The following is a 27,723-nucleotide window of genomic DNA, read 5'->3' as shown; positions in this document are numbered from 1 at the left end:
TCTGATATCCATGGACTTTCGAACTGTCGGATCTGTCAAATACGAGTGTATAATGGCCGTATTCACATTGTCCCTTTGGGCTATTTCTGTAAATAGCATAAAAGGCAGTTGCCCTAGGACAGTCACTATATAAAGTGACTTTGTAACCTTTAGTTGCTTGTTGTTGGTGGTCGTTGTTGTAACTGTTGCTAAGAAATAAAACGTCTTCTATGTGCCTATCTCTCTCTCTCTCTCTCTCTCTCTCTCTCTCTCTCTCTCTCTCTATGTCTATCTTGCTCATGCGCATACACAAGACAAGTTCTTCTTCATCATGAATGTTGCTTGCACTTCCGCATTGACGACCTTGTTTCCCAACATTTGGTATGAGAGCGTTGGAGGTTCTTCAACCCGCTACCGGCCGTCTCACTGTGTTAAATCGCAAATTGGAGTAAGCTAGCCGGTTGTACTCTGTTCCTGTGATTGTAACCAGTTAAGGCAAGCTCCCTGTGCAACACCCGACCCAATCGTGCTTCATTCAGTTAAACGACATCCGAATAGGTCATTGGACGCTATTCACCCGCTTGTTGTAACCACCTGCTTCAGATTGGTCTCCTGGCAACAACCACTTCGTGCTTCACTTGGCTGATTGACATTCGAGAGGATCAGTTGGATCTGTCCCTCTCATCGCTATAGTCATCCGAAGCAGAATCGGCCTAAACAATCGGTTTCTCGCAATCGGTATTCAACATACAATCGGAAGCTAACCGAGCTCACTCCAACTCGACAACATTCGGGAAGACCAGCTGGTTCTGTCCCTCAAGTTACCGAAGTCACTCGGAGCAAGTTCAGCAACAAGTATCCGAAACCAAACTGACTCGGGTTCAAAACTGACTAGAACGAAATTGGGTGAGCCGATCGGCTGCACCCCACTAAGGTTCGTAGTCAACTCCGAACTGAGTCTTACCAACCGAAACCGAAGCAGATGGCATCAACATCCGGCTCATCGAAGATGAGTCTAAGGAAGTTCGATGGTTCGAACTTCAACTTCTGGAAGGAACAAATGCAAGACTATCTCATAGTCAAGGGTCAAATAGACCCAATTGAGAATGAAAATTCTCCAGAAGCATACAAGGCAAACGAATGGCTAAAGCTGGACAGAATCGTCCACACCACGATTCGAATGCACTTATCGGAGTCAGTGTACTTCACAGTGCAAACATGCACGACAGCTTTTGAACTTTGGAAAACACTATCGGAAACTTATGAAAAGAAGGTCACCGCAACGAAGATGTATCTAATCCAGCACCTCTACAACTTGCGGATGAAAAAATCCGATTCGGTTCAGGCACACCTCAACGAGTACAAAAGCATAAGCTCCCAAATCTCGTCTTAGGGGACGGCAATCGAGGATGAACTCAGAGCAATGATACTCATGAGTAGTCTCCCCTCTTCATGGGAAACTTTCGTTACAACCGTGTGCAATGCTTCAACAACTATCGTTAAGTACTCTGAAGTCACGAGCGTAATACTGACTGAAGCAACTCGGAGAAAGTCTTTCGCCAAAGACTCGGCAGATGAAGCTTACGTAGTACAAGGTTTGCCCAACTGATCGAACAACCGGGGAAGAAGTTCTTCTCGAGTGCCGAACAATCAGCGAAGCCGGAGCAAGTCCCGGGACAACCGAATCTGCAATTACTGCAAGAAACCGGGACACATCAAAGCTGACTGTCGGGCACTCAAAGCAAAAACCGACAAAGCTCAGAGAGCGGATCAGAAGTGTAGCCGGCATGAGGAGGTCAACTACGTCGGCTCTTCAGCCGAAATTTTGACGACCGACCCGAACATATTGTCCATAGAGAACCCAATCGAATCAGAAGTTCTGCTTACGACTGAGGAATCGAGCACATGGCTCCTAGACTCGGGCGCGTTGTATCATGTGACACCTCACCGATCTCAGTTTTGGCAATACTCGAACCGAGACTCCGACTCAGTTCGAGTCGGAAACTCGCAGCACTGTGCTATATAATCGGAATCAACACTGTACAGCTCAACTTTCCGGGGGGCTCTATACTCGTACTACACAACGTCTGACATGTTCCTGAGCTTTCAAGACCCTTGATCTCAATCGGACAACTTGACGAAGCCAACATCCATGTCGGGTTCTCATCAGGAGGGTGGACACTCCACAAAGGGAACCTCCTACTTGCTCGAGGACCAAAGGTACACTCTTTGTACCCTTTATATGTCACGCTCAAAGAGGGTGACTTATTTCTAGTGTTAGGAAACAGGTCCCTCCGGATGGGAAGTGAGAAGAAAAGTACTTATGAGCAAACTCGGCCGAGGCCGATAGGCGGAGGCCAAAACCGGATGTGGAGTACGAAGGGAATCCGGCTCGAATTTACCGTGCCTAAGACGCCGGAACTAAACGGGCTGGCCGAGAGGATGAACCTGACCATAATGAAGAGGGTCCGGAGTATGCCGGCGCATGCAAATCTACCCAAGAAGTTTTGGGCTGAGGCACTGTTGACGGCGATATATGTGATAAAAAGATCACCCTCGGTACCCTTGGACGGAGACACGCCACAGAGAGTATGGACCGGTAAGGAAGTATCCTACCGGCATCTGAAGGTATTCAGGTGTCTTGCGTATGTGCATGTAGCTAAGGACCGGAGAGGAAAACTAGATCCGAAGACCCGACCATGCATATTCCTCGGTTACGGCGACGATGAGTTTGGCTACCAAGTGTGGGACCTGGTCGACAAGAAGGTATTCCGGAGTCGAGATATTATCTTCATGGAGGACAAGACACTCGCCGACTGGGAGTCAGAGAAGAAGATAATGAACTCCGAGTCGACCGGTAAGGATCGATTCTACGATGAGAAGACCCAACCGGCAAGAGACCGGTTAACACTCGAGGAACCAGCCGGTTACGGTGAGGATACCGAACCGACAAAAGAAGAAGTAGAGGAAGCTGAAACCGGAACCGGCCAAGACCCCGAATCGGATTCGGATGAAGAGCAAATGGAGGAGCCGGTTACCGAAACCCAAAGACGGAGATATCCTTTCAGAGAGAGAAGGGCCCCCCAGAGATTTCCGGATGCAGAGCATGTACTGTTGACCGATGAGGGGGAACCAGAAAGCTTCGAGGAAGCTAAAAGTGACGCCCATAGCCGCAAATGGTTAAGTGCCATGCAGGATGAGATGGATTCCCTACATGATAACCATACGTACGAATTGGTGGAGTTGCCAAAAGGAAAGCGGGCACTCCGAAACAAGTGGGTGTACAAGTTGAAACCGGGAGATGCCGGCAACCCCCCGAGATACAAAGCCAGGATCGTGGTGAAGGGGTTCCAACAGAAGAAGGGCGTGGACTTCGACGAGATATTTTCCCCGGTAGTAAAGATGACCTCCATCTAGACGGTGCTGAGTATAGCGGCAAGCATGGACCTCGAGGTAGAGCAGTTGGACGTGAAGACGACATTCCTTCATGGCGACCTCGAAGAGGAGATCTACATGCAGCAACCGGAAGGATTCGTGGAGAAAGGGAAGGAGCACCTGGTATGCCGGTTGAAGAAGAGCTTGTATGGACTGAAGCAGGCTCCCCGACAATGGTACCGGAAGTTCGACTCCTTCATGACCGATCAAGGGTACCACAAGATGCAGACCGATCATTGCGTGTTTGTGAAGAAGTTCGAAGGAGGCGACTTCCTGATACTCCTTCTGTACGTGGATGACATGTTGATCGTCGGACGGGACCAAGCCAAAATACAGATGCTGAAGAAGGCTCTCAACCGGACCTTCTCAATGAAAGATTTGGGTCTGGCAAGACAGATGTTGGGGATGCATATTATCCGGAACCGGTCAATGAAGCAATTGTGGCTGTCACAAGAGAAGTACATGACAAAGGTGCTTCAGCGGTTCAACATGTCAGATGCGAAACCGGTCGGATCGACACTTCCGGCAAACTGCAAGTGATCCGGTAAGCAAATCCCGAATACGAAAGCAGAGAAGGCTGATATGATGAAGGTTCCATATGCCTCTGCCGTCGGGAGCTTGATGTACGCAATGGTGTGTACCCGACCGGATATAGGACACGCAGTCGGAGTGGTGAGCCAGTTTATGAGCAATCCCGGCAAGGAGCACTGGAACGCGGTCAAATGGATACTTCGGTACATGAAGGGCACTTCAAATATGTGTCTCCAATTCGGCTCCGGTAAACCTCAACTTGACGGTTTTACCAATTCGGACATGTCAGCTGATGTGGATACCAGCCGGTCTACATCCGGGTATGTAATGACATATGCAAGGGGAGCTGTTTCGTGGCAGTCGAGGCTGCAAAAGACGGTTGCGTTATCAACCACGGAGGCAGAGTACATTGCGGCTGTGGAAGTCGGCAAGGAAATATTATGGATGAAGGACTTCATCGGAGAGCTCGGTATCTGGCAAGATGAATACCAGCTCTATTGCGATAGTCAAAGTGCCATCCACCTTGCTAAGAATGCAGCCTACCATTCCCAGACGAAGCATATCCAGCGAAGGTATCACTGGATCCGGGAAAGAGTAGATGACCAGGAGTTCGCGTTGACGAAGATCCACACGGCCGAGAACGGGTTAGATATGCTGACCAAAGTGTTGATACCCGACAAGCTGGATGCATGCCGGAAGCGGATCGAACTAGTAAGACATCCCATGCCAGAGTGAAGGGGGAGTTTGTTAGGAAACAGGTCCCTCCGGATGGGAAGTGAGAAGAACAGTACTGATGAGCAAACTCGGCTGAGGCCGAAACCGGATGTGGAGTACCCGGCAACGGAAGACCCGGTGAGAACAAGATGACGAGTACCCAGCAAGAGCCGGATGGTGAAGACCCGGTGAGAACCGGATGAGAAGTACCCGGCAAGAGCCGGATGGTGAAGACCCGGTGAGAACCGGATGACAAGTGCCCGGCAAGAGCCGGATGATGCAAGCCTGGTGAGGAGTGCTCGCCGGATGAAGGGACATATTCGTAAATATGTTTCTGAGAGTCCATCGGGGCTATATTTGTAAATAGCCGAAAAGTCATATTACTATAAATATGACTTAGGGCAAACTTAGTGAGGGTTGTTGTCATTCTTGTTGGTGCAAGACTAGAGAGCGCGCAACAGTGTACAGAGAGAGAGAGAGAGAGAGAGAGAGGAAGAGGTTGTTGCCTCTGTTGTAACCGCCGCCTGTGGCGAAGATCATGAGCACGAGGTCGTTGCCTCCGTGAGCTCACTATGATATAGTGATAGTTTGGAGTTTGTGGACTCATGTGATTTTTCCCTCTCAGGGTTTTCCACGTTAAACATCCTGTGTACTCTTCTCTCCTTTGTGTCGTGCGTTTCATTACCCATTTTCTGTGTTTGATTTTGGACTCGGTTATGGCCGAGCGTTGTTCATCAGGAGCGTGTAGTTCCTGACATCTAGTTGATATCCCCGTGTCATCGTTATGGCACGGACGACTTGGACACCTCAGCAAGGCCGGCATAACGCACCTATCCAGAGCCGGTTACATCCCCAAGCTCTCCTTCTCGGATCACCAATTATGCGAGCATTGCTAGTACGGCAAACAGGTAGCCGCATCTCACCCTACATCAGCACCAAGAGAATCGAATCCCCTCGATTTGGTCCACTCGGACATCTACCGCCCGATGCCACATCAATCTCTCAGTGGTGCTTCGGACTTCGTTAGTTTCATCGACGACTCGACTCGGAAGGTGTGGGCTTACCCCATTAGAACCAAAGATCGGGTGTTCTCGATCTTCTCCGAATGGATTGCAATGGTCGGAAACTGAAATGTCTCCGAACCAACAACGTAGGAGAATTCAAGTCTGAAGAATTCGTCAAATTTTGCTGGGAACGTGGCATCCGACGTGAATACACAGTCCCTTATAGTCTGGAGTAGAACGGAATTGCAGAATGCATGAATCGGACGATTCAAGAACACGCAGTATCCATGCTCCAACACTCCGGACTGTCGGATGGCTTTTGGGCGGAGGCTCTACTTACAGCAGTACACATAATAAATATGTCGCCAAGTAAACCTCGAGGACTTCAAATACCTCAGGAAATATGGACCGGCAGTAAGCCGAATTATGACAAGTTGAGGATCGTCGGTTGCGAGGCATACGCCCTCATACCGAAAGAAGATCGCCGGAAACTCAAACTAAGATCAAGGAAATCCGTTTTCCTTGGGTATGGACCCGACGGCGAGATCAGATATCGACTCTAGGACCCTAAGCACAGACAAATCGTCTGAAGTTCGGCTATGCATAAAACGGTCGAAAGGCCTATTGAAGTTCGAAGGGTAATATTTTCCGAAGTGTCAACCCTTCATGAAGGCCCAGCCCACAACACGAGATCGGTTTCACAGGTAACCGACACCTCCCGCACTAAATCCACCGATTCAGCACAGCCGAGTGGCTCGGCTTCCGACCATCCGACGTCGACACCCGGTGCGACTAGTCCAGTCATACCTCGCCGGGAATCTTCTTCACCGACGCCGGTGAACCCACGTCTTACGAAGAAGCATCGGCATCCGCTGACTCAACCACCTGGCATCTGGCGATGGAGTCGAAAATGCACTCCATTTGCGCAAACAAGACTTGGGACTTGGTCGAATTACCGAAGAATCGACATGCTCTTCCGTATAAGTGGGTCTATCAACTAAAAGAGACGTCCGACTCGACCACCCCAAAGTACAAGGCCAGATTAGTTTCGAAGAGATTTTGACAAGAATATGGTGTCGACTTCAACGAAATCTTTTCACCAATGGTGAAAATAACAACCCTTCGTTTCATGTTCTGATTCAACTAGATGTAAAAATGACATTCCTCCATGGTGACCTACAGGAGGAAATCTATATGGAGCAGCCGAAAGGCTTTGTGGCATCCGGCTAGGAACATCTAGTCTGCCGACTCAGGAAGAGTCTCTACGGCCTGAAACAAGCACCCCGACAGTGGTACAAGAAGTTCAACGACTTCATCCAGTCGGTCGGCTTCTCCAAGAGCAATGAGGACCACTGTCTCTTCACCAAAACAGCTCAAGACGGGTCTCCCGTCTTCCTCATCATTTACATGGACAACAGGCTCCTCTCCAGCCGACATGCCGAAGAGCTCACTGAACTCGTTCGGAAACTGCGGTTGAAGTTTGCCATGAAGGACCTCGGTCCGACAAGACACATACTCGGTATGAAGATTAGTCGGCATCGCGATAAACGACAACTTTTCTTGTCTCAAACCGATTACATCGGACGTGTCTTGGAACGCTTCAACATGCACTCGGCCAAGTCTGCTTCGACCCCGCTTCACATTAACCTTCGGCTTTCTCAGCAAGACTGCCCAACATCCGGTCTGGAGGGGGAAGATATGAAGTCGGTACCATATGCACCGGCAGTCGGCCCCCTTATGTACGCGATGGTCGCGACACAGCCTGATATTTCTCACGTCGTAGGAGTCGTCAGCAGATTCATGCACAACCCAGGCCGATTGCACTGGAACGCAGTCAAGCATGTGTTTAAATATCTAGCTGGCACAAAAGACCACGGCATCCTGTTTGGCCCGAACCCAACCTCAGGCGTAGTCGGTTACACCGACTCGAACTTCGCCAGTTGTGTGGACAGTCGGAAATCAACAACTGGAAATTGCTTCAAATTCGGCAATGGAACAATCTCGTGGAAGTCGAAACTCCAGGAGTGCACAGCCACCTCAACGACCGAAGCAGAATATGAAGCCGTGTCCGACGCGACAAAGGAAGCCTTATGGCTCGGTCACCTGGCGCACACGTTTCGACAAGTCGACTCCGACTCGGCTCCAGTTGTCTACAGCAACAGTCAGGGTGTTGTTGCTTTGTCAAAGAATCTGGTTCACCACAACGCCTCCAAGCATATCAACGTTCGATATCACTTCGTTCGGGACTGCGTCATTTCAGGGAAAATTGGTCTAGAGAAGATATCCACAATCGATAATATCGTAGATGGAATGACCAAGTGTCTTTCGACGGATCGTATCCGGTCCCTTCGGCACCAGATGGGCGTAACGAAAAATCAGTCCGGTTAAAGTCGGACACACAACATAGGATGGTTTCGGACCACCGACATCGGTTCTCTGAGGATCATCTTTAGCTCTTCCGACCCGACCGGCTCGGTCTTCTGTCTTCGGATCTTGTCGACTCTAACAAAATCGATCTGTCCGAGAAACCTTGTATATACCTGAATTCTTTAGATAACCCATGTATACGCCCATTACGGGGGAGTGTCGAATATGAGTGTATAATGGATGTATTCACACTGTCCCTTTGGACAACCCAAGTTTGGGTTATTTTTGTAAATAGCATAAAGGGCAGTTGCCCTAGGACAGTCACTATATAAAGTAACTTTGTAACCTTTAGTTGGTGTTGTTGGTGGTCGTTGTTGTAACTGTTGCTAAGAAATAAAACGTCTTCTTTGTGCCTATCTCTCTCTCTCTCTCTCTCTCTGTCTATCTTGCTCATGTGCATACACAGGTTCTTCTTCATCACGAATGTTGCTTGCACTTCCACATTGACGGCCTTGTTTCCCAACAGGATGTCCCGAGACTTCTTTCCTCTTTTGCTCGCTATCGGCGGGTAGCGGTCCCGCGACCAGTTTCACTTTCTTCTCCACGGTCTTGTATTTCGTACTTACCATTGCTTCTTCTTTGCGGAGCGCATCCGGCCCCATTTTCGCAATGATCTTGTACATCTCGACCGATTCCACCGGAACTACCCGGTCTCCCTGGCTATTTTCTTTTGCAAGCTCTTCAAGCCGTTGTAGCGTGCTCCCATAGAACACTTCTTCGACTACTCCCATGATTTCTTCGTCTTCTTTTATTATTGATTCCGACCGTGTAACTTATCCTCTACTTTTCGGTATTCTTTCTTCATTCCTCCGGTTACGGCCGTGTAAGTGGATGCCCCATCCAGACCGATTCGTACTTGTTTTGCTCCGAGAGTTTTCTTCCTATGTGGGGTATCAAGGCTTCTTGGACTATCACTTCCCCACTCTAAAAATCCATCTTTGTTTGGGACAAGAGCTCCCTCTTGTTCCTTTCATGATTCACAGGCATAGTTAGGAATTGGACGGATTTCCCTCCGCTTTGACTCTGAATTCGTGCGAAAGCCGCACTGCTATCGAGCACCTTCGTCTCCATCCGTGATGCCGTGATAAAGGGTTGCCCGAGGATCACGGAGTGTGAGACCTCATCTTGCACGAAGAAATTTTGGTCTATCTCCACATCTCCGATCTTCACTGTCACATCCAGACAAGCCACAAATAGGTCTTATGTTGCTTTAGTGGCTGCCCGAATCTTCCATCCATGATTAGTATTAATAGGCCACTTCCCCATCCAGTAGAACTCCTTGGACATCAAGTTGATCTCCGATCCGTGATCAATCAATGCTAGCATGGGCTCTTTGATGTTGCCAATTCGAACCAGAGTCTTCGTAGTTGCACGTGCCCAATGTGGCCTTGTGTAGTGGGAGTTCGGAATTTCGTCCTCCAATTCGGTGTCATTCATTAAAACGGTATTTGCATTCACCCTTGGAGCATTTTCCTCCGTACTTTGTCTTTTCCTCTTCACAAGATCCACAAGAAGATCGTGGAACTCCTTCGCTATTCCGAGTAATTCCCGAAGCGAAAATTCTACCTGGCTATCGAGGATTCTCTCCTCGAACACCTTTTTCAAGTCCGTTTGTTGTTCGATGTTCGAGGCGAGCTTGAATGCCGGAATCGCCTTTTCTTTTCCCTTCCCTCCGGAGTTCCAACTTTCCGGTGTCTTCGATGGTCCGGCTGCATCATCTGTGCGCCATCGTTTCTCGTCTATATACACTTCATGCAATTGACATAAGGCGTACACGCTATTCTTATCGACGGGGCACTCCCATCCCGTAGCTTCATGGATGCCTTCCGCGGTGCTTCGGATCTCATTGGAGTCGGTTTTCTCGGGGTCTTCTAGCACATCCGGCCAAAAAGACGCCTTTGCTCCCAATGACTCACCCACACTTATTCCAGCAATTGTCGCATAATTACCTTTCGCCGTTATTTCCTCCTCTAGGATCTTCTTCATGCCGCCTTTCCGGAAGTTTGGTTGGAGTGCCTTCCGAGAGTCCATCGAATGAATCTGATTTCCCTCGTAGTAGATAAGATCTCGTTGTCATGCCTCCTTGTGCTCGTCACAATCCCTCTGATCATCTTCGGTGCTATCACACCATATACACCGACGGTCCATATACTTGGAATTTGTGGGACGGTCATCCGACTTCTTCACCATCGCGATTTTTAGATTCTCCATCTCCTTCAGCAACTCTCCACCGTGGTTGCGTCGATTCCCTTCTCGGTCGTAGACTCCCGAGTCCACGGTTGATGGTCTTCCAATCCAGATCTCGATTTCGGAATCGGTTCCGAAACCCTCTTTTCTTTGTTAGCAAGCCATTGCCCCCTCTTTGTGTATCGTGCGACGATATCTCGCACGTTATCCCATGTATCGATGAGGCCACTCTCGGTGGTCGTGTCCTCTAGAAGCACTCCAAGGTCTTTCTGGTCCCGGATGTCCACAGCTCGTAGGAACATGATCACTTTGTCCGGTGCGAGGATAGCTTGATCTCTCATGGACAACCACCCGAACCGACTTTCGAATGCCGAAAACACATCGAGGACCTTCATCCCCTTGTCCAGCGTTTCCACCCAATCTTCGAATCCTCTCTTCATTGCCTTGGAGGAGTCCTCGATGGCGAACGTGGTCTTTAGGGCCTCTTCAAATGCTTCCCATGTCGGATTCTGTTGTCGTATCTCGTGGATACTTCCTTGAAGACCGTCGATCGCCACCCGGTTGAAGGATGTCACTTGTAATCCTTCCGAAATTCCGCACCGTAGCATTTCCACCTTGTAATCTCGTAAATACCGTGACACATCTTTCCCATTGAAATCCTCGTTTTGTTGCATTAGCTGCTCTACTGCCGCCACAATCTCCGACATCGCGCGTTGTTCTTGTAGCATCCGCTCGAACATCGCCATCATGTTGTTAGCCTCTGGTTGAATTTCCATCTCCTTGCCACCCGGTTTCACGCTGGGTTCACCACTTGTGTCGTGCCTTTCGGCTTTGGATCGTTGCGTGAGTCAGGTGGGAACCACTGAGGTTTTGGACTAGGAAAAAGAAGAATATGAGATAAGGCTAGTAATGAAAAGGTAGAAAGAGAGGTAAGTTATGAATCTCGTGAATCCCACGAGTTTAGTGTATTTAATCAATATTTAGATAGTAAGAGACAATTTAGATGATAATTCGTGAATCTCACAAGTATATTATATTGGTCAATCCTTACAAAATAATCAACAACCCTATACATCTTTCTCTCCTCCTTATAATGAATAGGTAGAAAGAGGTAAGTTATGAATCTCGTGAATCCCACGAGTTTAGTGTATTTAATCAATATTTAGATAGTAAGAGACAATTTAGATGACAATTCGTGAATCTCACAAATATATTATATTGGTCAATCCTTACAAAATAATCAACAACCCTATACATCTTTCTCTCCTCCTTATATAAGGATGGGAGAGACTAAGCATAGCTTCCTGCCTTTTCTCAAGTGTTCATGCACACTAAATGTGCATGAGTTGCCTTTTTCCACTATGCTTTTATTTCCTAAATATAGTGTTCATGCACGCTAGATGTGCACGAGTATTGGTTTATATTTTTCTTGTAAATAAAGTATTTACGCACTCTAAAAATGCATGATTTACCTTTTAATAAAGGTAGGCATAAATAAAAGTCTTATAGCTATTAAATCTATATTTATAACACTTATGATAAGTTAATACAATGGTAAAGTTTTGGTTTGTTTACATGGAGGTACAAGATTCGAATCTTGCCCTATGCATATAATAAATATTTTAATATTTTCTTTTATTTATATATATGTACTTAAATCGGATATATTATTTTAACATTTTTCATGTAGTGTGCGGACTACACTACGACAACGCGACGACTAGCAACGTGCAGAGTCTTGCAGAAATCGTGATTCATACCATTTCATCTGAACTATCAGACCACATGTCCAACGTTCGACATCACGTATTGCATATCCCAACTCAGCCAAATGGTTAAGATTGTGGCTTTTACGTTGTCATGGAAATCCGCGAGTTCGTGTCAAAAGGAGCGGGACCACGGGGGTCTCGGACGAGGAAGAGATGGATGTCAGGAGACCAACTCTCTCCGGTATCAGCTGCACCGGCTGTGGCGCAAACCGGAACGATTCCAAAAGCGTACCGAAGTCTACCGAACACGAGAGAGAGAGAGAGAGAGAGAGAGAGAGAGAGAGAGAACGTGTGCAACACCGACTCAATGCACGCCTCTTATGTATAGGAAACAAAAGAAAGAAACGCACCCGACACCAACAAAGACACAAATATGCACAACCTTTTATATCTATATTTACAAGACAACATGATACATCTCCGACTCTGAGCCAAACCTAGGTAGATCAGGTTACGATAGTTGTCTGCTGCCAAGCCGTCGGTCGGGGAGTTCTCGGGCTCGTCGCACCAAGCGGGGTCTTGCATAGGAGACAAAGCAGAAATGAAACCACTAGTACATGCGGGCTCCCGACCGGACTAAACCCTAAACAGACACAAAGAAGAGCTAAAAGAAACCCTAAAGTAAGGAGAAGAGAAAACTAACACACCTTCGACCTAAGTGGTATACCTCCTAACTCAAAATGGGCAAACCCTTTTCCAAGGGACCCTCCCTTCCTTTTATAGCACAAGGAGGGAGGTGTGTAACAATGTGGGATAAATCCCGTATTACATGGGATTCTCTATCCCAACTTAACTCCTATTCGGCGCCTTAAAGGAACCCGCTACCTTTGTACATCTTTTACAAGAGCAAGTGCACACGATGCACTTCGCCAATATCCCTACAACCCCGGTTTTCGCACCGTGGTCGTGAATCCTCACAACAACGTGATGAAGACTATGTAGATGTTGGTCAAGGAGTTCTGACGAGGATGGGTATCTCCGGCTTTTGTAAGTGCATCCGGAAATGTCTTATTCATGTGGTTTTTGTATAGCTATGTTCTTATACATATTTGGTGACAGGGCACAAAGATGTGGTTCACCAAACACGAAGTGGATTCACTTCGAATTCATGTGCACGCGTGGGCACGAAGGGTAGTGGGGTTTGCACCTGGGACTGGTAGCCCCATATTGTAAATTTTGGATTGGCTATAGAAATTTTGTCATGGCTGTCATGGCCATAGATATTAGACCTTGGTTGTCATATAATGGATATTATGTATACGACGAATATTGTAAATATCGTCATGTTATTTGTACCGGAGTGGATGTTGTAAATGTGGTCTTATATTTTGTTATTAACGGATGTTGTAATATGGTCACCACTTTTTGTATAGCGAGCAGCGACTCATTGTATATCGAAAATTCTTATTAATGGAAAAGTTGTTTATCTCAAGTGTTGGTCTCTAGCCCCTAAACCTGTTTTTCAAAGATATGTTGATTTCTCACTCATAGTGTGATTTGTGTCTGTTGTTTTTCAAAGATATGTTGTTTCCATACATATGTTATTTCATAACTATTCAGGTCACCCAACCCTCTTAAATATGGTCGTCTAACCTGTTTAAAAAATATATCTTCTCGTAAACCAGTCACCCAACATGTTTTAATATGGTCGCCCAACCCTCTTAAAAATTGGTCGCCCAACCTATTACTCAAATCACCCCTGTTGTATAAATCAGGTCTCCCAACCCTCGTAAAAAACATCTCTTCTCATAAACAGGTTGCGCAACCTCTATAAAAACAACTCATTATCGTAAACCAGGTCACCCAACCCTCTTAAATATGGTCGCCCAACCTATTACTCAAATCACCCCTGTTGTATAAATCAGGTCTCCCAACCCTCGTAAAAAACATCTCTTCTCATAAACAGGTTGCGCAACCTCTATAAAAACAACTCATTATCGTAAACCAGGTCACCCAACCCTCTTAAATATGGTCGCCCAACCTATTACTCAAGTCACCCTGTTGTATAAATCAGGTCTCCCAACCCTTGTAAAAAACATCTCTTCTCATAAACAGGTTGCACAACCTCTTTAAAAGCAACTCGTTATTGTAAACCAGGTCACCCAACCCTCTTAAATATGGTCGTCCAACCTGTTTTAATATGGTCTCCCAACCTATTTATAAATTAGGTCTCCCAACCCTCTTCAAAAACATCTCTTCTCATAAACAGGTTGCCCAACCTGTTTTAATATGGTCACCCAACCTATTACTCATGTCACCCTATTGTATAAATCAGGTCTCCCAACCCTCTTAAAAAACATCTCTTCTCATAAACAAGTCACCTAACCTGTTTTTATATGGTCACCAAACCTATTAAACATGTCGCCCAACCTATTACTTAGGTCACCCTATTGGACAAATCAAGTCTCCCAACCCTCGTAAAAAACATCTCTCCTCATAAACAAGTCGCCCAACCTGTTAAAAAAAAAAGAGGCCAAAAAACGAACATATTAAGGAATAAATTAATCACATTTTAAGTCACATTAATCCCTAAACCCCCTATTGGTAATCAAAGTTGATTCATCCTCCAATTAATTACAGAGGCACACTTGATTCATATTGTTACAGAGGCACATCTTAATCATATTCTAGCTAATTACATCTTTGTCTTAAATTTTCAATTAAACGTGATGTCTTGACATTTAGATCAACGGACTCGAATACTGATTGTTGCAAGAATTGTGGCCGCATCTTGCCATCATCTCCAGATGAGCCATAAAGATAGCTTGAGCGGTTTTGCAGATCGGTGCATTCTTGTTTACGATGTTTAAAGTGGATTTCTGTTAAAAGGATGTCATGTGTTGATTTATGTTTTAAGTTTTAGGGTTCAAGTATATTATAAGTTGCTTTCTATTTTAAGTTTTAAGTTTTTTAACTTTTAATTTTTCTATTTTAAGATGATTATTTGTTTTATGAAAAGTATGGTGAAGATCGTCGATTTTGGTAAATTTCAGCATGGAGGTTGACTACATGGTAAATTTTTTGTCAACTTTATTACCTTAGGAGAAATGTTATTAGGTTTAAATCCCAACTTAGATATATCTTAAGATTGAGATTGTGTTCATTTGCATGTAACAAGAGCTACAATATTGACTAGATAGATGAAATATGAAAAGAAGATCTCATTTTGGGGTTTAGTAACATATTCCACTAAGTGAAATAAGGTAGAATAGTTTCCATTACTTTCGTAAACCCTAAACCTAATGTAGAACCGTTTCCAATACTTTCCTTTAGTCTAATGAATTATTGTTTTTTGGAAACATCATTTTGAACCTTAGGTGTAATGGTGGTTTGATTTGAAACATATTTCATTATTATAGTAAGTTGGTTTTGCATTTGTATTTTTCTTGCAAACTACATAATCTAAGGAAAAGGTGCACTAGAAAGAAATGTTGTATAGCCAATAGTGTGATTGATATGTAGCACATATATTGATTGATAAGCTTCACATATTGAATCAATCATATATTAATCCTTTCCTCGTTGATGGGAGGAATACATTAATATACATGCAAGAATCAATTGCTAGTTGCTAAAATCCCAAAACCAAATGGCGAAACCCTAAAAAAGAAAGAAATTGAAGAAGAAGAAAACCTAAATGACCCCAAAATTGACCAATAAGCAAAATAAACCCTCTTCTCAATAAGAGAGGAAAAGAGATTGGAACCTTGCACCAATTCAGCCTTGCCATCCGGAGGACAGGGTCGCGAACTCCATCTTGCGGGCATGGTGCCATCTACGACAACATTTGGCCAAACACACCCCGGAGACATTGACCGAATGGACTAGACAGCCACTATTCTGGAATCCTCACGTGCGAACAAGTGACGACACGATGCTAGGGCAACTTAAGGGCTTAGCATAGGGAAAGCTGGCACAAACAAGCCTCCTATCTATAGACGATTGGAGACGCATGGCTGTTTCAAGAAGAGCCCAAGAGGACCTTTTCCCTCCCCTCAAGGGAGCTACGAAAATGTGGAGACTGATAGTTGAGGCAGTTGACAGGGTTCCGATGGGGGAGGTGAGAGAACATGCATGGTTCGGTCTCTTTGACGAGGTTGGAATGGTCAAGTCCCTAAAGGGTGTGAGCGGATCGGGGAGAGATACAGTTTTTGGGGACAGTCAGAGCAGGGGCTCTTGGCACCCAATCCGAGTGGTGGCACAGGTTGACAACATCTGGAAGACAGACCCGGATGTTGCTAAGGTGAAACCCCATTGGAGGTTATGGGTATATGGCTGTCGCCCCCTTGTCAATTTGGATTGGGACCCAGGGGATTTCAGATGGAAACATGATGATAGACTCCATCACTTCTTCGATTACACCACTAAATTGGGTCGGACTTTGCAATTGCAGTTGGACAGCCCCCTTCGCAATGGCTGGCGAACATTGGGCATCCCCGATGAGGCGCTCATTACCTTTTGGAAAGGTCTCTGGTGCCTCCACATGCTTGAAAAGATCAAGCTCTTTTGGTGGCAGATCGGTCATAATGTGGTGCCCGTTGGTGAATGGCTAGGTAAACGCGGCGGCCCGTTAGGCTGCCCACTGTGCTCTCGACCTATTGAGACTATGAGACATTGTCTGTGGGATTGCCCTCAAGCTCAAAAGATCTGGGATAGCGTGACTCGCCTCCTTGTGGCATGTGAAGTTCAAGGAACAGCCTCGTGGAGCGCTGCGGCATGAATTGGTCACTCGGTCGAAGGGTGGACGGACACCGTCAATGCAGATAGTTGGTCCTATGTATGAGAGGCAAAATCGTCAAGATCCGTTTCGAAAGAGGCTTGTAGCCCGCATTCCATAGGTTTCCAAAAATCTGGATGTTGATCGCAGGTTTCACCTTGTTGCCTCAAGGTTTTCCAAGGTACAGTACGGCCCCCGGAGGAAGGGATCATGGACATATGGTTCGCGATTATCAGCTGCCTACGAGGGCAACTGGAAGAGATTTGCAGCCACTCCAACGACGTGATCTCTGCCCGGTTGTGCTTTTGGCAGAAATGGAGGAACACACCTATGGTGATGCAAGGCGGGAGTGGCCTGATGTGGAATTACCAGCCCCCACGCTGGTTGTTTCCTACTCACCTGCCACCCTCTCTTCGTTGTAGGCCCCAAGAGCCGACTCGTACTAGGCAACATTGAAGGGCATCGCCTTAGATATAGGTAGCTTCTTACATTAAGTTAGGCCGCAAGGCATTGTAAGTAGGCTCATCTTCTTTTACTTGATCGGAGGAAGACTCCCCGATGTGTGTATAAGTCTCCTTGTAGACTCTCTATGTAATAATCATTCCTAACTAATGGGAAAGTAGCTTCATTTTAAAAAAAAAAAAAAAAAAAAAACTCCAACCACTAAACGATTACCTTTTAGTATTATTTTTTGTGGACTACTGATAGGGTTGGGTGACCAAGGACTCAGAGTTGGGCGACCTCTGACATATTTTTTTTCGCGCGTTTCTTTCGTAGCCACGGATGGTGCAGATCGCACACGCCTTCCTCTAAGAAACCTGCACCGTCCGTCCGTGGCTGTGATTCCCTCCCCAGCCCTATTTATGATTTGGTATGTAATAGCACGAGCGGTGCAAATAGACAGGCCCATAACATACATACATACATTATACATATGTATGTATGTACATATATGAAGGGTTTTTATTAGTGGTAAAGCTATTAGGGTTTAGCAGAAGGAAGGAAAGAATCAGCGATGGCGGACAGCGCCTACTATCACCTGGAGCGTATGCTCCCAGAGCTCGATGACCTGAAGGAAAGGGGCCTCTTCTCTGTCGCAGAGATCAGAGAGATCGCAAGGCAGCGCCGGGAGTTCGAATTCCGCCTCCAGCGCCGCTCAAAGGTTAAAGAAGACTACCTCAGGTACATAGACTACGAAAAAAAGCTTGAGAAGCTTAGACGTATCAGAAAGAAAGCCATCGTTCGTGAGCTCCAAGATGCTTCATCTGAGAAGAAGAAGGGGTGGCAGCCTTCTCTGTGTGATAGAGCTAGTGCCATGAGAATTATGTTGATTTATGAACGTGCTGTGACACGCTTCAAAGGAGATCTTGGCCTCTGGTTGCAGTTTATTCAGTATTGTCGGTCCCAAGGTACTCGGAGAATGCAAAAGGTATGAGATTCTTCTGCTTTTCGTGTCTTTGTAGATGGAGGAAAATTGATGAATGCATGTGTGATCGAGGAAAGAACGGGATTCTTTTTATTTTTTCTGGAAGATTAAGATGTTTTGTTATATATATGTGGGATAGATGAAATGACAAGTAGCTTAAGTGGGAGTTGATACATTTATAATGCAATAGGTTTATAATTCTTGGGGTTTTGTCTTGTGTTTTATTTCATTTAGGGTAGGAGAAATTGGATGAATAACTGTGTAATAGAGATAATAGCAACATCTTTTGTGCTGTTTTTTGTTGTTTTCCTTGATCAACCAAGGGAGTTTGGTGATTTCATGGTCCGAGAGAAATCTTCCCTATAGTGTTGTATTCATTGAAAACTGAGGTACTTTGCTGATGAATGCAGATTGAGAGAGAGGATAACTGCCTTTTGTGTTGTTTTTCTTGAAGATTTTGGCAGTTTGAGAAATGCCTATGTGATAGAGAAAAGAAAAGGTAGCTTAAATTGTCTTAGGATATTATTAATTTTGTTTCATCTGGTTGACCACCTTGAGTGGCAGAACAAATTGGGGGCCAAGCACAGAAGACTATTTTTTATTTTGAATTGAGAGGGCTTTCATTCACAAGCCATTAGGACGAGAGTGGAGTTGATATATTGTTACAAAACATGCTACGCATGGATGCTTACTTGGTAAATTATGTTTGACACCTATTGCATGACAGCTTGCCAAGCATTTTGTATTGTTTGGTACTCCTTTCGTGTCTTGATGTTGAAAGGATTGAGATGGAAGATACTCACAAAAAGATTGAAATCTCTAATATTATGAGGCTGTGGAAAACAAGAAAGTACAAGTGAAGTCTGATATGTGAGCCTTTCCTAAACTTAGGCATCCATAATGTAAACAGGGGATTGGAATGATGCAAAGTATGTACTTTGCTCTATACCTAAAATATACATAATCCTAGCATTATTTTGTTTTTCCTCTTTCTTTCACTTATTCAGTTAGCTACTTGAATTTTCTATATCTGGACACCCAAGCGTGTAGCTGTATAGAAATGAGCTCTTGCATAAGTTGTTTGCGATCTAATCCTTTTTCTTTTGCAGCCTTGTTTACTAGTCTTCTAGTTTATGGATGCATAGACCAAGTAGAATAGAATAGATGTTTTATTGTCCATGAAGAGGTCAGCATTGAGCTTATGGGGTGAAATCAACATATCATCTTGTCTGTTATGCCTTCCTACGAACGGGGGTTGCTACTCAGCAGTAAACACTCTGTGAAAATAATGCACACACATATGTGCTCACTTTTTTTGGTGGAGATTCGAGTATGATAGTTACAGTGTCATACACATATAACAAGTTATCATATTTCTTGCGATTACCTTATACTCTGACCATGTGATAAGTGAATGATATTCATCCTCCACTAGGGCATACCTTGCATACCTTCATATTTGGGTTATGATAATATGAATCTACCTCAAGACCTTGTGTGAGCAAGTTCAAAGAAGTGTTGAGGCTCTCCGAAAGTCAACGCTATTGGGGGTAATGAGATTCGATTGAACATGTTTTGACATTTTTACCTTGTATTTGGGCCACTATTGGAGGTTATTATTTGCATTGTAATATTCCAAATTTCACATTTCAGCATCTTGTCACTTCAACCTTATTGCCTCAATAATGTATCCTCAAAGATCACATACTTCATAGCATCACCTAAGAGCTCAGCTAGATTGTTTACTCCCCATCTCTTAAACCATTTGATAACGTCGAGCATTCATCCAGATCAGAGGATTTTGCTTATCTATGAGTGTGGGAGAGAGTGGACATGTTTCTTGATCCCCATGTTGCGCAATAAGTACATTGAAATTGAAAAACCATTATCCAGTTTATATTGACATCCAATCTGCATATACAGTCATGTTATAACTGCTCTATACTCTTGTGGCATTTTGATCTCTATCATTCTTTTTCAAAGCTCACTTCTTGTTTCAGGTCAAAGGCTTTCTTGTAGTTCACAATACAACAATATAGTGTTCTCCCCTGAAGTAGAATTTCTTTTGTAATTTCTCTTAGTGTAATAAAATGATTGACTATGAAATGTTTTGGTCTAAAGCCTGCTGGACCAAGTGCTTTTTTGTGACGATGTTCAGCCCATAAGCTAGTCCTTTGTGTCGTGATAGTTCTATTCAACTTGGTCATAACCGAGCTAACCATGATGGTGGAATAGTTAGATACCAAATTTTTATCTTCTCCTTTATGGATTTGTTTAATCCAATTCATGAGCCAATCTTCTGGAAAACTTTGCTTGGTAGCTTTATCCATGATATTGCTATCCATTGGTGAGTTTGTGGACTTGTCGACTTCAAGAGCTTACTTGTCATCAAAGTTGCATCTGCCACTTTGCATTAGATATATTGTTTTGCCCCTTTATTAACATGTTCAATGAATACACCTGCTTTATATGGACTTTCCATACTGAATGTCATAGGCATTATACCATTGTGCATATAAAACTTATGTACCTATTGTTCCATCTCTTTGTTACTGAACTCGCTGATTATATCTTTCTTTTTGCCCTTGATTTGTCTCCATGGTAAATTTTTTCTGAGTTTAAACATCGCCTATTCTTTTTCCTCACCACTCTTTTATATTGATAAAATGTTAGGACATTTTCATTTTTATTGTTGGTGAGCTTGAACATTTTGATTGAGTCTTGCATTCTTCATCGAACCAAGCATTACATTGGAAGCTAAGCATTCGATGTTCACTTACACGTGCATTGAAAGATGGATATCCTACCTTACAAATGACATGACTCATTCTTTGATAGTAAGGTAACATAAAGTTCCTCTTTTCCTTTTGTGCTGTAATACATTGGTCAATGTGTGAGAGATAATGATGCGTATAGAGGGAAATATTTATTTAAAAGTACTCTTTCAAGATGGTAGCGATTCTGGTTTACTTGTTAGAGCTTGTATAGGTTTGTGTTGGAATAATTGTTTAAAATTCATGTCTGCTATTTTTATTAATGCATATTTTGAGAAACGATAATGTGCAGAAACTTTCTTAAATAGATATTTTCTTACCAAGGTGGATGTCTGAAAATTTTGCTTCAGGTCCTTACAAAAGCCCTGCGTTTACATCCAGCAGTTCCAGGACTTTGGATATATTCTGCTGCTTGGGAGTTTGAACATAATGGAGACATAGCTGCAGCTCGAGCCCTTATGCAACGTGGGCTTCGTATGTGTCCAAAATCAGAAAAACTATGGTTGGAATACTTCCGTATGGAACTTGTATATACAGAAAAGATGAAAGAAAGACTATTGAATCATTTGACGGAAAAGAGAACTCTGAATGTGAAAAAAGATGTTGGTAATGAAGAACATGATGATAATATTCTGAGGTTAGAGGATGACAGTAAAGAATTGGATGATGAAAACATGACAGTGCTTACAGTGGAGGAAACTCAAATGGAAATTTTAACAGTGGATGAGCTAGCATATAAGCTATCTTGCACCATCTATAAAAATGCTATTTCTGCTATCCCTACAAACTTGTCATTTCGCAAAAGCTTCATGAGTTTATTACATAAAGCATCATTTTCTCAAAAGTCTGCTTTACAGAATGAGGTATTGGACAGTTTAAAGAAAGACTTTCCAATGGATGCTGATTGCTGGGACTGGCAAGCAAGGCTTCATTTTGAGACAACCGGTGAGAAAGACGAGGCCATTAAGGTAAGGGAGTAAAGATGTGTAGAAGTAATGTACATGATAAAATTTATTTGCAAACTTATATAATGAAAAGAACTTTGGGTTCCTACATGGGAAATAGTGGTAAACAGATGGATAGCATCTCTCTGAAGATTAGAGTAGTGAGTTTGTGCAAGCATGACACATGTACATGTGTATTGGGGAGAATATAGAGGTAGAAGCTATGCATGTCTTAAAACTAGTTTCCAATGTTATGTAATTAAAGGAACTTTGAATTCTTAAATGTGAACTAGTGATAAACAGATGGAGGGTTCCCTGTGTGGGTAAGGTAGGGTGAACCCTATGAATGAAGCTAGGGCATGGCAGGAATGACTATGTAGGTCTATGCCATATTAATAAAGAAGTATTTGCTGAGATGTTTACTTGAGTCAATGAGGTGAAACATTAATAATCAAACTTCATTTTAACAAACGTCTATCAAAAGGATTTAGGAGGTAGCATCTTCCATGTATATGTATGAGGTTTATGCAAGGTTTCTGAAGGAACTTTTGAGTTGTAGAATGTTCAAAAAATAAGATGGCCAATGTAAGTCAACCATTCCAAAGAGGAGAGGTAGAAAGCTGCAACTGTTTTGCTACAGTTGTATTCCACACTTAGATGAGGGTCATTCAAATTCTGTAAAATATGTGCAGGTCTATGAAAATGCCTTGGAGGTAGCCTCGTCCATCAATATGTATGAGGTTTATGCACAGTTTCTGAAGGAACTTTCAGGTGTAGAATGTTCAAAAAGTAAGACAGCTAATGTAAGGCAAAACCGTTCTGAAGAGGAGAGATACGAAGCAGCAACACTTCTGCTACAGTTGTATTCTAGAGCTAAAGAAGCAAATGTTTTCAGCCCACGCTTAGCTGAGGGTCATGTAAATGTTTTACTTAACCTTGGAAAGCTGGACACAGCAAGGCAAGTATTAGAAGAATTGTGCTCTGGCAACTTTAGAACTTGTGCGAGATTATGGACTATGAGGATTGTACTAGAGATGAAAAGAGAAACGAGGGCAGAAATGTCAGGTTTAAATAGATTGGCCGATCTTTGCGAGAGTTGTCTAAAGCAGATACCCATGTCTGAAGCTCAAGATATTTGGGCCATAGTAAGTTTCCTTCTCTTCACTTGCTTTATTAATTTTCCAGTGTCATAAATGTGCTAATACCATATGTATTTTATCAACTTGTACAAAGTAACACAGTTTTTTAAAGAGAGGAGAATATCTATCAGCATATCAGAAAATCAATAAATACAAGGATTTCTCCTTTTGATTATCTACTGTTCCAGAAACAAATGAAATAAGTTCTGAAATAGAATTTAATCGATCAATCTTGAAATGCAAAGAAAGTTGGGGTGATGCCCACAGATGAAAACTTGTCCTGATTTTGTGATATCCTTGTATTGACCACCAAAACCATGGTTTCTCCAAGGATAATTGATAGCTCTTTGTTGCATCTTATGCATCAAGATATCTGCATACCCTCAAGAAAGATTGTGATAAGTCCATTGTCAAAATATATAGTAACTTTCAAGGGTCCAATTGCCTTTCAACCTTACGTTTTGATATAAAGGCCAAAAGAGTCTGGAGAAATGGGCTGCCTTCCTTCACGCTTATGGTATAGAGTGAACTTGTGATAAATCCGGAAGTCAGTTCATTTATTGCCATTATCCTCTGTTCAGTTCATGCAAAACTACTATTCAGTCAGCTCTTTATGAGGGTGTAAAGGCTTTGTGAAAATTTGAGATGTATGTATATAAAATATCCAACTGTCAATAATCTTTATATGCCTGAATGGTGTTCCCTCTTCAATGTAACAGGATATCTTATTGACATAGAATACCAATAGAGTAGGAAAGAATGGGCATCCCTTGTTTACTACCCCTATGGAGTTGATGCCTTGATGTCTGTATTGACCGATCTCCCTGCATCTGCAACTGATTGATGCAATGCATTGATCAAGAAAGAGTGAGTAAATTTTAATTGATGTTCAGATGTTGGAATATTTTGAGAATGCATGCATGCAAAGTACCCAACTTTTGCTACCATGTGTATGCCTGAAAGTTATGCCTTCAATGTAAGAAGATACCTCATTGATACAGAATACTGAAAGAGTAGGAAACAATGAGCATCCCTGGTTTATCACCATAGAGCTAAGTAGCTTTGATGGCCATGGTTTCTGTAGTGATCAATCTCCCTGCAACTGCAACTGACTAATACACCACATTGAGCAAGCAAAAGAGAGAGTAAATGAGTAAATGTTCATTGGTGTTTTGGTGTTCAGGTCTTGGAATATTTTGGGGAAAAAATCATCTATGATCGAATTATAGATATGATGATTTCGAGAATAGCTAGCTCGAGTGGAGACTCAGCATGCCCCAAGCTTGCTTGCTCTCTTGTTGATTGGGTTCTTTATACTCAAGATATCAAACAGGCACGCAAAATCTATAGTTCGTAAGATCTTCACTTCAATTCCCATGTTTTACTCTTGTTTGTTCTTTGCTTGTTTTTTAGATTCATTTACTGATAGATATGGAAGAGTATGATGTGTAAAGTGTGTACTATCCGGGTAGGGTATAATATTTGTGAAACAGTTGAACATTCATTTTACAAGTGATGAAATTGATAAACTTGCACATGTTCAACTTGTCACTTAAGTTGTGAGTTATGAAAGATGACCCTCATATTTATTTAGGGCATGAATGATAAAAACTATATATTTGACTAGAGAAGCTCATTATGTTTTAAATTGATCTTGGTTGATTATTCTCATCAGTTTGGATTTCCTTATTTCATCTTGTTCGATGGCTTTTATTTACTTAATTGTTTGTTCACTTTTGTTTGTATTGTGAAATGATTATATGTTTAAAAATCGGTTTTGGGTAACCTTGTTTTTAGCTTTCTGCAATCCTTTTTATTATATGTTTTGCGTAGCTAATATATATTAGTATTCCAGAATTGGAATACTGTTTTTTGCTCGACTACTATGTTATATTAATATTCCGCATGAGCATCACAATTAAGATTTTCTGAACTTTGAAACATATTGTAAATTTCAGGATTTTGGCTTTCCCAGCCCCAAACTTAGAATTATATAAGCATTGCATTACCATTGAGTCTCGAATAGCAGAGATGGGCTGCAAGGAAGCTGAAAAGTGTGTGCAGAGCTTGTTTCAGTCTGTTGTAGACAAATATAGTCAGGATACAGATTTATGGCTAGCATATTACTGTCATGAGATAAAGGTAGAGACAATTTTTTAGGATTTCTGTCAATAATTCACTGTCTATTCATGCAAATTTATATCTTGTTCCTTCTTCTTTTTTTGATATATATTTTTGTGAACAGTCTGGAAATCTTGATATTGCTGGAAATATATATTGGCGTGCTAAAAAGATTCTCCAAGACCCCTCATCCTTCATTGAAGGTCACCATCATTTAGTTTCGCAAGGAGATTTGTAGAAGTCAACCCATTTTAACCGAATGGACCAAATTTTTACTCCATGATTAAGAGACAGTTTTGTAGCTAGAGGTGAGATTAGAGAATGTTTTGGATTTCCAGTCTTCCATTGTATGTCATTGTTGTATATTAGCCTATTTTTAGAACTGTGAAGGTAGGAAAAGGTAAAGCTTTTCCGCTGCTATAACATCATTTATCTTAGTGCAAATTCTATATCTTGAAATGTGTCACAAATTTCCTCACGTGAGACATCATTTTACCCAGTATTTGTTTGGTGGTGATTCTTTTTGCCTCACATCAATAAACTTATATTGGTCCAGGATATGTTAAATTTATATTGGTCCAGGATATTGGTCTTGTGTCCACTAGTTAAATAACTTTGCTTATTTGCTTATACTGGAAAAATCCATCATCAAAATGTAATTTTGTTTTTTGAGTGCAGTTATGACTGGAGGCAAATTTGTGCTAATTTCAATGAAGTTGCAAGCAATCGCACATGTCCTATTCTTGTTTAATCGACAGGTGTCTTTTAATCACAAAGGACAAATCAAATTATAAATTTTCTATGTATTGGAAGATGCAATCTGTACAAGAACAAAGTGTGCATCCTGTGTTCTGTTGTTTTTTGCTAATGCAAAATGGGTGCTACTTTTGAAAGTAGTCTGAAATGAGTTTGAGCACGCCGGTGTCATAATGCTCATTACAAAAGACATCAATTTTAAATTTTGTGTTGGAAGATGCAATTTGCACAAGAACAAAGTAATTTGCTTCATATGTGAAGGAAGACATTGAGTGTTATTGTTGCATCCAGTGTTCTGTTGTTTTCAGCTAGTGCAAAATGGGTGCTACTTGAAAGTAGTCTGAAATGAGTTTGAGAACACTGTTGTCATAATGCTCATTACGAATCATGGTGAACTTTTATCCAAACTCAAATAATGCTCATTGTGAAGCATGGTGAACTTGCCCAATGATCATTATTTTGTGACAATATTCTGTTGATTATATACAATGCTGGAAATTTCTTTGATATCGTTTAGGGCTGAAGCTTTATACAAGCAAGTTGTTGGTATGTGATTATTTATTCAATCAAGGAAAAAAAAACATTGATGGCAAAAGTCCATCCTTTGCTTAAAATGTAGTATGACGAGTACATTATATATCCCATTGTAAAGTAAAGAAAACAATGAGTAATAATAAGAGTACCCTACAGATTCGATTGTGAAGCGAAGAAAAAAATGATTGGGGAGGGGAATGGATTATGTTGTCATCTTATGTACTTTGGATTGTGGGATTATCTTCATGACACGTTAAACTTGCATACTCTTGACTCTTTCATCTATATTGTATATGATATCTTGTATATTTAATGATATTCATGGTGGTTTGAATGATTTTCTTGTTTAGAGCACTTGTGGTTATATTCAAGGGGTCAACATTGAAGTTTGTGAGCAATGAAATATTACTTGATGATGTCATTGCATACAAAGCGATTGAGGAACACATGAAATAGCTGATGCTCTATATAAAGAAATGCAAAAGAGCACAATTAACCTTAAATATGGCAAAATGTGCACTCATAGTATATAGTGAGATGTTATTAAGATATATCATCCAAGTAGGAGAGGTGACGAACATAAATTACCATTGGTGTTTCATACCACTAAATATTACCTTATGTTAGCATTCTTCATGGCCATCTCGTGAAGATGGCAACCTTCCACTGTTGTGATCGTTAGTATGGTGTGTATTGTTATCATCTTTGCTAGTGGAGCAAATGTCTCTTTATTGTTGATCTCGACATTTGAACATAACCTTTTCCTACAAGTCGGGCTTTGTATCGGTTGACGGTGCCATCGACATTGTACTTGATTTTGTACACCCAATTGCTAGTGTGAAAGCCACTACATTAGGGAAGTTGGGTTTGACTCTCAACTCACCCCTTCAAATACAACTTCCGGTCGCCGGAAAGTCATCTTTCAGTTTGGCTCGTTTCAGCTATTTGAATTCCTTGGCTTTGTGTCTGGATGTTTGGTTGGGTTGGCTTCGACTGGTCGATTGCTATATGTTCTCCTTCGTTTGACTACCTCTCTATCCGTCTATTCATTCGATTGCCCTTGGTGGGGTGTGCTGCTACTTTGACTACTCCTTTGGTCGACTTTGATTGATTGATCGACTGTTATTCGGTTGCTGCGTTGCACTATGTTGTACTCCCCCTCAAGCTTGGTAATGCGGCTATCTTTAGGCCAAGGCTTGACATGGATTTCCTAAGCTTGTCGATTTCTAAGGCTTTTGTGAATATGTCGGCTATATGAAGGTTTGT

At 42.6% G+C, this 27,723-nt stretch overlaps 1 protein-coding gene across 1 annotated transcript; it reads left to right on the top strand.

Annotated features, from left to right (window-relative positions):
- Positions 1–17,724: 17,724 nt before the first annotated feature.
- Positions 17,725–25,645, top strand: LOC147848373 (uncharacterized). The gene is made up of 6 exons (XM_087338447.1): positions 17,725–18,192; positions 21,314–21,931; positions 22,600–23,052; positions 24,230–24,399; positions 25,005–25,188; positions 25,292–25,645. Exons 1-6 carry the CDS (start codon positions 17,779–17,781, stop codon positions 25,403–25,405), a joined length of 1,953 nt encoding a protein of 650 aa, XP_087194573.1. The 5' UTR covers positions 17,725–17,778; the 3' UTR covers positions 25,406–25,645.
- Positions 25,646–27,723: the final 2,078 nt, after the last annotated feature.

This window comes from Azolla caroliniana, unplaced genomic scaffold (genome assembly GCF_043228905.1).
Source record: "Azolla caroliniana isolate FFs.n. ecotype wild unplaced genomic scaffold, voAzoCaro1.0.p SCAF_374, whole genome shotgun sequence".
Classification (NCBI taxonomy): domain Eukaryota; kingdom Viridiplantae; phylum Streptophyta; class Polypodiopsida; order Salviniales; family Salviniaceae; genus Azolla; species Azolla caroliniana.
This window is presented reverse-complemented; position numbering and strand designations above follow the sequence as displayed.

Coding starts and splice junctions, on each gene's coding strand:
- LOC147848373 (XM_087338447.1), top strand. CDS start 17,779: ATGGCGGACAGCGCCTACTATCACCTGGAGCGTATGCTCCCAGAGCTC. Junction 18,193..21,313: donor GTACTCGGAGAATGCAAAAG/GTATGAGATTCT, acceptor ATTTTGCTTCAG/GTCCTTACAAAAGCCCTGCG. Junction 21,932..22,599: donor AGAAAGACGAGGCCATTAAG/GTAAGGGAGTAA, acceptor AAATATGTGCAG/GTCTATGAAAATGCCTTGGA.